Raw genomic sequence first — 12,402 nt, 5'->3', positions numbered from 1 at the left:
TTCAGTGCACAATATTTTTATTCTCACTCGACCAACTCTATATTCATACAAAAATCTTAAGTTGTCTGATGACTTGAACTCTCAAATGATTTCCATCGCTACCTTCCATCCCACAGAAAAATAATAATAGAATATAATTAATAAGTCCTTCACTCTTTTTACTGGAGGTGCAACGATGAATCGATTCATTCGATTAATCGTTTGAGTCATTTTTTTATTAAAAAAAAAACAAGATTTCTCTGATTCCAGCTTGTTAAATGTGAACATGTTCTAGTCTCTTCTCTCCTCTGTGACAGTAAACTGAAAATCTTTGAGTTTTGGACAAAACAAGACATTTGAGGACGTCATCTTGGGCTTTTTGGGTCAAAATTACTTCCATTTTTCAAACTGAGGTTATTTCATAGATACAACCTTGTCTCGAACTGTGTCTCTAGCTAAAGGATGAACAAGCCATTGGAAAAGTATAAGGACACTGAGCTCCTAAATAAAGACAGTGAAGTCCAAGGTCAGGAATCAGGTAAAATAGCCAGCAATGTGGAAAAATGAAGAAGCTGTGTATGTACTTAGCAGTCATGCTACAGCCTTCAGCAGACCGTCAACAGATTTCCCACTTCTTACTGCTTGGATGTCCACTCTACAGCACCAGCTGAATCAATTCGAACTGGAACAAGATAGTTACATTTTAAATTGATAACTTAAAAGAGCTATTGACACTATGTACGGCGAGTGTAACCATAAAACGCAATACTAAGCTACATAAAGTAAACAGCATGACAATTGTTATACAAGCAACAGTAGAATAAAACATCACCAAAGCAACAACAGGAGGTGTATAAACAATATAAACTCCGCTGCGACTGCAGCCACACATAATGAAGCAAAAAGAGAGCTGCAGTTTTTACACATCATGTAGCGCGCACACACAACGCTACGTTGCCAGGTTACAATGGTTGTGGACGTTCTCATCTTATCTGGAGAATGAGTTCAGTAGCGACTGCAGCTTTCAGAGGTCGCAGCCTTCGAAGTCTACCTCGGCTGCATCCTTCAAATTCCACGAAGGCCGAACCGAGCGGTCTCCGAAATGACACGGTATGGTTTAGTGAGTGTTTGTGTACTCACCTGTGTGAACGTAACTGGAACACTACGAAGTCCATTAATAATCTGCTCTAGGTTCAACTTCACTGCTCATTCATTCTCAGTGCATAATATAGGCCTAACCAGTCCACTTAGTGTCTCTGTCACAAACAGCAGAAAGTCTTCACACACCTCAGTGAAGGTAAAAATTCCTCAATGAACGAAGAAGTCACCACTGCAGGGTCCACTATGAGCATGTTAGCATTTAGCTATTAGCCAGACACAGCGTGCACCTGTTGATGACGCGCCACATCTTAGATGTGTTCGATTTGATTAACTTAGCGTGCGCGCCGGGTGGTGCATTAAATCAGTGATTATTAAGGTAGATGCAATCTTTTTGTAACTATGTTGAACGAGATGCAATAATAGTAACCATAATCCATGCACGTGATCCTTCGTTTAAATGCATAGTTGTGCATTGTTTATACTGTTGACAGTTCTAGTCCCGCCCGGGTGCGAGTCCGAGCGCTGCTCCGCACCTCTCGCACCCCGTCGATGGATGCTTGAATGGATGGTCCTGAGGGACAGGCGAAGGCATGACCTGCCCTAATCTGCCTCTGATTGGTTTACCCTGATATTCTTCTGCAGCTGATTTATTCCCTTTCTTTTGTTCCTTTCTCACACAGTTCATCAGACTTTTTTCCATGTGACTTTTCTTTTTACTGTGAGGGAAGAAACTTTAAATGTAGCAAAGTATATTACTTGAGGTAAAAGTTGGCTATACTTAGGCTAAGTAAAATTAAAGATGCAGTAGGTAAGACTTATACAACTAACTTTCTGTCATATTTGCTGAAACTGACCCTATGTTCCAGTCATTGACTGTAAAGACTGAAACATTGATCATTGCTCCAGAACATATACTACCCCAAATCAAACTACACCTCTGTTCCCTGGACTCCTCCTTCCAGCTGAGCCTAAGAAACCTTGGTGTTTTGTTCGACCAATCGATGTCTTTGGATGGTCATTCTAGACAGTTGGTCAGAAATTGTTTTTATCATTTGAGAAATATCTCTAAATTGAGAAAAATACTTCCCAAAGCTACCATGGAGATGATCATTCATGCTTTTATTTCGTCACGGTTAGATTACTGTAATTCTCTTTTTACTTGTTTTAATAAATCTTCGTTGAGCCGCCTTCAATTGGTGCAAAATGCAGCAGCCAGGCTTTTAACAGGAACAAACAGAAGGGCACACATCACCCCGATTTTGTTTACTCTCCACTGGCTTCCAGTAAAATACAGAATTGACTATAAAATTCTAGTGTTAACTTTTAGAGCACTACATGGACAGACGCCGAAATACATCGCTGATTTGTTGACCCCTTACTCCTCTTTCCGCACGCTTCGTTCCTCAGGTCAAAATCTCCTGATGGTCCCAAAAACCCGCCTTAAAACTCGGGGAGACCGCTCCTTTCGGGCAGTTGCTCCCAAACTATGGAATGCCCTGCCCCTTTCGCTGCGTGTGACCGATTCTATCGTTTATTTTACAAAACAGCTAAAGACACTCCTATTCCGACAAGCTTTCACTTGAATGAGATATCATTGTTTTTATGTTTGTATGTTTATTTTATATTATTTTTTTTAAATTGTTAATCTTGCTGCATGTAAAGCACTTTGTGACTCTGTCTGTGATAGGTGCTATATAAATAAAGTTTACTTACTTACTTACTTAAATATTAATGGACAATGCATCCAGTTCGGCGAAGTGCTGAAAATGTGGAAGTGCCTTAAACCTGCATTCTATCTGAAGGGCGACATGTGCGGTTGCAAAAGGAGTTCGGTTTCTGTAGAAGTCTATGAGAAAGTGACAGTAAACATTTTCATAATGAGTTTATGGTCTCAATCGCTAGTTTTAAGTCTTCTGCAACACAGAATGCTGTTCATGTTTTGAATTATGGTCTCATTGATTATAAAATCAACGATAAAACAGGGGGTGTTTTAGGGCGTAGCTATGATGTGATTGCCAGTGAAAGTGTGTAATGTAACGTGGCTCCTCCCTCTCATCTAAAATCGTCACATCCGCAACCAGGATGGCTGTCCGTGCGTTCATGGACATCGGAAAAACGTTTTTCCGAGTGAAAACGTCATCATTCACGTCCCTTCCTGTCGGAATCAGAGGTGGGAAACTCAGGCCAGATTTTGCTAACCGAGTTTCCCAGTTGGTGACGCTTTGTTGACAACTGACGTTTGATGTAGGCGACTTTGGTTCACTGAACATATTTCAATAACAATAAACTTATTTATTGTGGACAAACGCCTCTGCTGAGAAACATACACAGACATAACATGTTTCAAATTATTCATAGATAGGCCTATGTATAAAAAAAACAACAACACATTATCCGTGTCCTTTCCCGTTCGTTGTCCTGCAGATAACACAAACACCTGACGATGTGCTGTTTGTATGCTCGCATAAGAAAACAGCAGCAAATTATTGTGGCATCCATGTTTTCACCAGGTTTTCACACACCTGATGCTCTAGGCTACGGCCAACAGTTGGTGGCAGTCATGCAACAAGTTGTTATGCCAAATGCCAATATAACAGAAGAAGAAGAACACGCATCCCGACCATCCTAACCATGTGAACGCTGGTAGTCGGAAAAACAACGTAATCACGGGGGCGGTCCCTGTCATTCCGAGGTGGCATGAACCCGCCATACGCCCATAACAGCAAACTCGACGACTCATAGGAGATCTCCACAAACCAATGGGTGACGTCACACATGCTCTGTCCATTAATATTAACAGTCTATGGTTCCAGTAGATCTATATGAAGCTGGTAATTTAAAAAAAAAAATCTGGCTCCTCTGGCACCACCTACAGCCTGTAGTGCCAGAGGTTTCCCCATCTGATCTATAAGGATGTTCTGGAAGCGTTTTTTTTTTTGTCCTGAAAGTAAATTGGAAGAAGCAGCCTAAACCGGACGGACCTGATGGCCAGCTGGCTAATGAGTGAGTACAACAGGCTGTCGTGACTCTGTCCTAGCTTAGGTACATGTACATTTGTTGTAAATACACATTCAAAACACTAATCAAAACACACCTCTTCAGATTAGCTTTCCACATACAATAATCTTACATTTCTCACCTGCTTACTGTTTTTATTGTTTTTAATTGCTTCTAAATATGCTTGTTGTATGTGTTGGTTTTATTGCTTATCTGTTTTTAATGTGCTATATGTGCTGGTTTTTACTGTAAAGTGTCTTTGAGTACGATGAAAAGCCCTCTATAAATGAAATGTATTATTATTTATTATAAGTAAATGCATCACTTCTTTAGTGAAATAACCAAAGCTCACCCTTCCCCCCCCCAGCCAATGCAGACTCGTGGCCTACCGGGTGATTCTGGAGTGGGTTCTGAGAGGAGAGCTCCTTGGCCGTGGCACCAGAAGAACTTTGCCTACCTGTGTTATAGCAGTGATCAGACACGAGTACCCCTCCCCCACTGGAAGTTACACGGGATTCAAAGAGGCAGAGGACATTTTCTGAGTCTAATAATATGAGTTCTAGTAATACTTGGTATTGCCATTACTAGGAATAAACAAAGCAATTGCACAGTTCTATTAGGAAAAAGTAAGAATATGTATATTGTACAAGTAAAGTAAATTGTAAGAATAAATAAATTGTAAGAATAAGTACATTGTACAGTTCTATAATATATTGCTGCACCTGTCTGTTATCAGTGGTTTTATGATATAACAGTACACATTACATTTGTGCTTTTGTGTCTTTACTTCAACAACAAAAAGGAAATTACAATATCACAATCTAGACACAATCAATGTAAAGTATGTAGGCCTACAGTGCAGTGTGTGGTTTTATACATAATCATGCTACACACAACTGTAAAATCTCCCGGTTGCGGAGGGGTAGACGGTGAAAGCTCAAACTCAAATATCTCTTCATTTGGTTGCCGCAATTTGGAAAGGCACAAACTGGAACCATTTTCTCATATTAGTCCTGATCTACTCCAAGCTCCGTCTGTCAGCTCTGTGAGCTCCTCCCCCTGCTGCCGTTGCTAGGTTACCTAGCTGTTGAACTCTTGAACTGCAGCTCTGCTTGCTCCACTGTGGTGTCAGGTTACAGCTTGTTGATACATACGCGTTACTATGGAAAGAACCTCGGCAAATCGTTTTTTTGTGGAAAAAATGCATTTTGTAATATTGGATTGTATGAGATCGGCATTAGTGTGGGCTTCACCATAAACCAGGAATTAAACAGAGGTATGGATTAACACAACTTTTATGGCTTTCTGTCACATCTACTGCAGTCAAATTCGCTGTGTTCCCTTGGAAGGAATAACTGCACATAGCTAAGCACTTGTAATGACATTTCGAGCATGTTTAGAGGCTAAAAACACGTTTAAAACTTGCCCTGTTTAAGCCCTGTTTAAGCCTGTTGGGTGCTAACGCTAGCAGGAGGATAACTCGGTGTAGGCAGCACCGATTGGTTTCGTTTTTCTCGCTACTGACAGTACTCCTGATTTACAAACAACAGAGCTACGGGTTGGAATCGACCGGAATTCTCCTTTAACTGAACATCAACTGTGAAATCATTGGAGTGCCCCATTTAATATGAGAAATGCTGGTGTTTATCTGGATTGTGTTGCTGAGCTTGGATACTGCTGCTGTAATGTAATGAAGTCTCCAAGGCAGGTATTAACATATTTATTACACTGTTAAGAGAACAACAATACCAGAATTATACTGCAAAGTTTCACAGACTGACAGACCATAGTTTACAGCCCAAAAAAGAAAAAAAAAAAAAAATCAACAAAAAGAAGAAAAAAACAAACAAGAAACCACAGTTCTGACATAGTAGACTGGAAAGCTCTCTAGAGGACACTGACTCTAGGCGATGGAGAGACCGCCCAGTGTCAGCCTACCACTAACCTGTGGTTTTCATGTCTCAATTAAGTATTGCACAACAACTTCAAATCATTTGAGCTCTTTTTTCACAAAATCTTTTCTCGAGAACCCAAAATTAAAATAAAAAATAAAAACTCCCACCCCTGAAGCTCAACTCCCTCCCCCAGATTAATGCTACGGCCTTCGTTGTTCACTGTTGGCCCCACACATTTCCACGTTTCTTGATAAGTAGGAAATTTAAATAACATTTTCCCCTATTGTGAAAAACAGGCATGCCTAAATTCATAGCCTTCATTTTTTTTCATTTTAGTTTTTTTTTTTTTTTTTTTTACAAGCTTTTGACTTTTGTATATCCCCTCTTTTGAATTTACCCCCGCTGACAAGTCGACAAGCGCTTTAGGATATCTTCACAACAGAGAAGAAAAGAGGAGAAAAAGGTGGAGGGAAAACAGGAGAGGAGAAAGAGCGAGAGAGAAACAACATTACTTATCTGTGACCCCAGCTTGTATCATCGAAATAGGAATCGACAACACGTTTCTTTAAAATTAGCACAATGTTTTTAAATCTGTTCAAACTATTGAAACTCTTGATGTACTCTAAAAACGCCACAGGCATAAAGGAACATAACAAAAGTTTTTTTTTTTCAGGTTTTTTTTTTCTCTCATTTCTATTCATTTATGTTTCATTTATTTATGAGGTCTGCATTGTTACCAAGTAATGATATGGTTTTGCAGCTGTATGAGCTTCAACTTTGGGTTTTTTATTTTCCTGTTCTCTTGTGCCCATTTGGTTTAGACTAGACCAGTATCAGCGCTGTGACTGATGCTCTTATCGTGCTGTAAGAGGTAGAGTGAGACTTGTTTGCCACAGAGGAATTTGTAGCAAAACACACATACAGGAGGGAAGAAAGAAAAAAATGGAGCTTCTTAAAGAACCATTGAGCGATAATGTCTGTCTTCGTTTTTTTTTTTCTCCTTTATTTTAAAACCCAGGTTTTGCCCTGCAGTGATGAACACACGTTATTTATTGTATACTTTCAAATACACTAGTGTTAAAACAGCTTGGCTGTCTTCACAGCTTCTGAGGAGTCGCTAGTAGGGTGTCAGACACCTTTTTGGATTGTTTAACCCTTTAGAGTCAAGAATGCAGGTGTGTATTGTTTTTAGACAAGAAGGGAGAGATGAGGAAGTACAGAGGTGAGCAAACAGCCCAGAACCCTTGTGGGCCTCTACTTGTTCCTTGAGGTCAGAATTTGTAACGCGCTTCTGTGTAGCACCAAGGTGTTTGGGGTGTAGAGCCTTTGTGTGCGTCGTCAGGATAAGTGCTCTCTTACTGCGAATGAGAGGTTTGTTTGATTTATATTGAAGGTTTACAACAAAGCTGCGACTGATTATCTATCCCAACAGCAAAAATGACATACTTTGAAATAAATAAATAAAAAAAACAACTGTAAATGGCCTTGGTGTGAAAGCCCAGTCTCACATTCACCTCTTTTAAGAATAAAGAACTTAACTGCTTAAAGCTGAAATGGACACTTAGTCTGGCATTTGTGTAATGCGAAAATGTACTAACAAGATAAAAAAAAAATATCTCAAAGTTTTTCTTCCAAAATGGCCATAGAAGTCATCAGTGTTCATTAGTAATTATTGCTCCATTAAAATGTAACACTGCTGTGAAAATGTTCATTGCGTTGAATTCACACCTGCTCATTTCACTATATAAGATGAGTGCCATTCGTTTCCAGAAAGGATTAAAATAAATGACTTTTATGACACTGAAGTTAGTTTTGTTCCATAAATGTGTGAAATAAACAACCAAATATATGTGTGAACAAACCTCTTTTGAAAATCGTTAAATCAGGATTTTGGTCCTTGGTGTCAGTCTTTGGCTGTTTTTGGTGTTTTTTTTTTGTTTTGTTTATCTCTTGTGTTAATACTGTGTGTTACCTGGTGCTTTGCAGTGTTAAAGCTGTCAATCGTAGTCTACACCTCTGCATTTGGAAAGTTAGTTTGTTAGAATATTTTTTTTGTATTTTTTAACTTTTTTTTGGTTGTTTTTGAGTTTTTCTAAAAAATAACAAATATTTAACAAACGTTCAGTAATGTGCATGCACTGTCTGTAACTATTAAAAGAAAAGTTGTTATGGCCGCTTTTGTTATGTTGAGAAAAAAAAAAGTCTTTGATGATTTTACATTTTTCCAACTCCCTCCCCATCCCAACAAAATGTGAAAACAGATTATTCTATTAACTACATACAAAATGGTTGATGAGTTTTGGCTCTATACCGACAACACAAGTATGCTGAAAAGAAGCATGCTGAAATAACCTCTGTGACAGTGCAAATACATTTATGTATGTCCCTTGTACAAAACATTTAAGTTAGCATTCCGCGCAACATGCTAGTTCTCAGAAAAGATCTGGGTCGGACTCAAGTAGCAGCTCTGAGATATAGCTTGTGTCTTTTCTTGAGGACGAAGGAAAGTAAAACTTATAGAACTACGAGGGATCTACCACTTACACAGAATAGAAAAGCAGCTTAGAAATAAGATAACACTTCTTTTTTTATCTCTTTTTGCTAGAGAGAGAGAGAGAGAGAGAGAGAGAGAGAGAGAGAGAGAGTTATGAACGACATAGAGTTGTGACCGGTTGAAGTACTATGCATTGTCACAATTGTCCAACACATATACAATAAATAACCATTGGTGACACCACAGGACAGAAGTCTTAAACACCATGACATCTACAGAAAAAGAATGAGAACACGAAGAAAGATGAAAATGTTTTTCAGAGTTGAGACAGGAGGGGAGCGTCTGGGGCGCAGAATGAGCATCCTACTGAGTTCTCAACACTTTCTAGCTCTGCGTGGCTTAGCGGCTGCTGTTGTGGTGACTTGACAGTCTCGCCGGTGGGACGATGACTTCACTTCCTGTTTGAGAGCTTCTGTGACCCACCGAGCATGCATGTGCGAATTGTAGTCAGTGCAACCTCCACATGTGCAGTGGGCAAAGTTTTGTAACTTTTCCAAGAATTCTTCCTTTTACATCCTTCAGGGAGACGGATTTGTATTTCCCAGCCCACTGACCTGGATATTATCACAAGTGAGAGGGAAGTAACACTGGTTGAACAGCTGGCTCTGCTTGCAATCTGCTGCACATCTGCCCATTTCGTGCTGTCTGTTGGCCAGAGATTTAGTCCATCCCTCTCCTCTCTCCAGGCAGCAAACGTTTTTTTCCATCCATCCATTGGTTTGTCTGTCAGGGTATTTAAATCAAATATCTTTCTTGACAAATAGTATTGATGACTTTACTCGTTCTGCTAGCTAGTTATGTTCCCTTGGTATGCTGTTTGGTGAAATGAGATTAATGTCTTAGGTAAAGGAAGGAAATAAGCATTAATTCAAGGATGGAAAAAAAACATTTAAAAAAAGGGGAGGTCAGATATACTTGTCTCAAGTTCACGGCTATCTCTGCTCAGTCTCTTAATATTTACAGGAAACAATAAGATAAGCTACAATGACAACAACATTAACAGCAACAGGCACGACGACAAACGGACAACAAGAATAGCAAGTGTAACAATAAAAGGATGTCAATATTTAAATTCATTCATTCAGAACAAAGAATATCTTTGTGTTTCTTTAAAGTCATGGCAAGTCAATATGACCTGATTATGGACCTCCTCCTCCTTCTATGACTATGCTGCAAGATAGACAGAAGCATTGCCATCTCTCTCTGTTAGCCACGTTAGCTTAGTATCTCTGCAAGGCAATGTAGACAGTCATGCTGTTTGTGGGATTAAGGGGTGTCCTTTGCCTCTATCCTCCGTGTGAGTCTCTTAGCGCGGTGTGCCATCCAGGGCAGAGGAGGACGGGGTGCTGGGAGTGGAGGAGCGAGGAGTAGCAGCAGGCGGGGTAGCAGCCGGACTCCCAGTCCCGCTGCTCGGGGTGCAGGCGGAGGAGCTGATCGGAGCAGGGGTCTCTGACCCTGGGACTCCTCCCTGCTGCTGGCTGGCCTGCTGCTGCTGCTGCTGGGCCTGGAGGGTCTGACCACAGACATGGTGGTGCTTCTCCCAGTCCTTATGCTGGCAGAAGGAGCCGCAGTAGCGTGCCGTGTTGCAGCCACTGCACGTCTCACTGGCTTTGCGGCCACAGTTCCAGCAGCTCTGCCAATCAGATAGAGACAAAGTTAACTCACACAAAAAGAATACAGGAGAAGGATTTATAACCAGACAAATGGACAGTTCAGCTGATGAACTTCTGATGATCAATAAAACGGTAGTTAGGACCCCTTGTTTGTTTTATTTTATGCCTTTATTCACACAAAACAACAACCATATGTTAGTGACAGCAAAATGCCACCAACAGAGATCTAGCAACAGATATCAGTGCACCAGTCTGCACATTAACAGGACTAGCCTCTCCTTTTACAACACTTAAGCTCAAAACAAACCACAGGCAGATCAAAAACCCATCTCTGATTACACTTAGGGCCTCTGATATATATCGGAAACCGCAGGGAGAGCATGTCAGGGCGGCTGCATATCCACAGGAAACACAAGAACAAGGTTACAAACAGCTTCTGAAAGTTTTCCTTTGGGGCACTTCTCTCTCATAAACATCACTCCTACAATTAATGACAGATGTGAGCCATATTTCTCTCTCACTTAACTAATTAAACGTCAAGGTCTCTAATGGTGATTAGCAAATGAAAGCTGCTTCCCTTATTTCCTCTCAGCTGAATTGGTAACACCTTTCTAAACATGCTAGCTACTCTGTCGGAAAGAAAAAGAGGAAGGAGTGAAGAAAGGGTAATAGATGCTTGGTTGACCTCGTCTTGCTTTACTTTGCTCTCCCTCCTGACTATAAAATGCCTTCTATTTGCAGGAACACTTTTAAAGCTGTAAATGATCAGCAATCTCTTTGATATTTGAAAGAAAGTGCACAATGATTTGCTTTTAATAATACGATAAAATAAAACACAACACAACAGAAAGCTTCTTTGTAGAGAAGATCCTATCATTCGTGTCATTTGGGAGTCACTAGAACAGCTGGCAACTAAGGTGTAGTCAAAGTGACAACAAAGAAACTACCAAACAAGAGGATGGTGATGACAGTTTTCATGATGTGTTTGAAAGATGGAGGGTACACCTTTCGATGTTTTGAAGTGCATGCTCCTACCTCGCTGGAGTCCTCCTGTTGGTTGATTATGGAGAGTGCGTCCTCGGCAGCCTGTCGCTTGGCCTCGGCTACAGTGCGCTCCATTTTGGCCCGCTCGCTACTGATCATCTCGTGAGCCTTACGCTCGGCCTCTGACACAGCCTTTTGTAGCTCTGACACGGCCTGTCTCTTCACCTCATTCACAGCCTCTTCTGGAAAGAGTGTGGAGACAGAGGAAGTCAAGCCTCCAGTACCTGCAACGTAGTGTGCATTGTATCATCCTGTCGTTGGGAGTTTATTAGAACACTGCTAAATGTAAGAATTCACTGAGGTTTTTACTTTTGTCCAGGATAAATTTTTTGTATTCATATGTTTTTTGAATGTAAACAGTTGAATTACATTTTTCTGAAACAACTGACAAGTTTCATAAGACAGCAGTGGTACAGATTGTGCCCTTCAAAACGATTTATGGTAAAAGCTGTTCTAAACCTCTAACACATCTGGAAGACAGAAACCATAACCATAAAACTGATGCCTTAACTCATTTTTATGTGAGGACAAAATCTGAGAAAAGACATGCTTTGTAGTTCTGGAGATGATGAGAATGAATTCACATTTAGCTTTTGTTATTCCTAAATCAGCTGCATGCACTCTGGCATACACCAAATTTAACCAGACATACATTTTTTAAATGTGGTAAATATATGATAGTGGGTACATTAACACGTGACACATCAATTGTTTTTGTTTAATCATTGAGGCATTTAGAAAGTAACAGTGACTGTGGCACGTTAACTCAGTTAAAGGAGATCCTCTAATGGGTCAATGTGGGATGTTTTCATTTCAAATGTTGAAAGGATCTTCTTTAAAGATGAGAAAACAAAATCTGTATTTTTTCTTTTAATTTGAAAAATATGCCCATGAGCTAATTATTCCCAGGTAATCAGCCAGAAAACGTGCTTTTGAGATGGAGCAATGTGTTATTTTATACTTGTTTTGTGTCATGAATAACATTGCTGCATGGGTGTTAAGCGCTGGAATGCCAACCAAACGTTAAAGCAAAAGGAGGGCTTTTTGTTTGCTCCCATCAAGCCTGTAACTTGACTAATTGTCTATGCAAATCAGGCAATTTATATTTAAATTATGCATTTCCATTGTGATCCCACAAGGCCATGTGGTGAGGGGAAGTGGGAAGCCGGTAGGAGATCGTGCAAGGTGCTTGAATATTTATCACCAACTGTAAACATTT

General features: G+C 40.2%; 1 protein-coding gene and 1 long non-coding RNA gene across 6 annotated transcripts in view; one reads left to right on the top strand and one right to left on the bottom strand.

Moving 5' to 3' along the window:
* The first annotated feature begins 896 nt into the window (after positions 1-896).
* LOC116066929 lies at positions 897-5,912 on the top strand. Its single transcript, XR_004109081.2, has 2 exons — positions 897-1,089; positions 5,710-5,912. It is a non-coding gene; the product is annotated as an uncharacterized LOC116066929 (long non-coding RNA).
* The window catches only part of runx1t1 (RUNX1 partner transcriptional co-repressor 1), a 58,974-nt gene continuing 52,354 nt past the window's right edge, over positions 5,783-12,402 (bottom strand). For 3 of the 5 annotated variants that reach the window (XM_031323149.2, XM_031323145.2, XM_031323146.2), the window contains exons 10-11: positions 11,175-11,407; positions 5,783-10,159 (exon numbers count right to left, since the gene is read on the bottom strand). In XM_031323149.2, coding sequence (XP_031179009.1) covers positions 9,833-10,159; positions 11,175-11,407 — 560 coding nt within the window. In that variant the 3' untranslated portion in view covers positions 5,783-9,832. The remainder of the gene's footprint in view (positions 10,160-11,174; positions 11,408-12,402) is intronic. The other 2 variants (XM_031323147.2, XM_031323148.2) reach the window with 1 other exon arrangement.

The sequence above is a fragment of the Sander lucioperca genome, chromosome 16, assembly GCF_008315115.2.
Source record: "Sander lucioperca isolate FBNREF2018 chromosome 16, SLUC_FBN_1.2, whole genome shotgun sequence".
Lineage (NCBI taxonomy): Eukaryota > Metazoa > Chordata > Actinopteri > Perciformes > Percidae > Sander > Sander lucioperca.
This window is presented reverse-complemented; position numbering and strand designations above follow the sequence as displayed.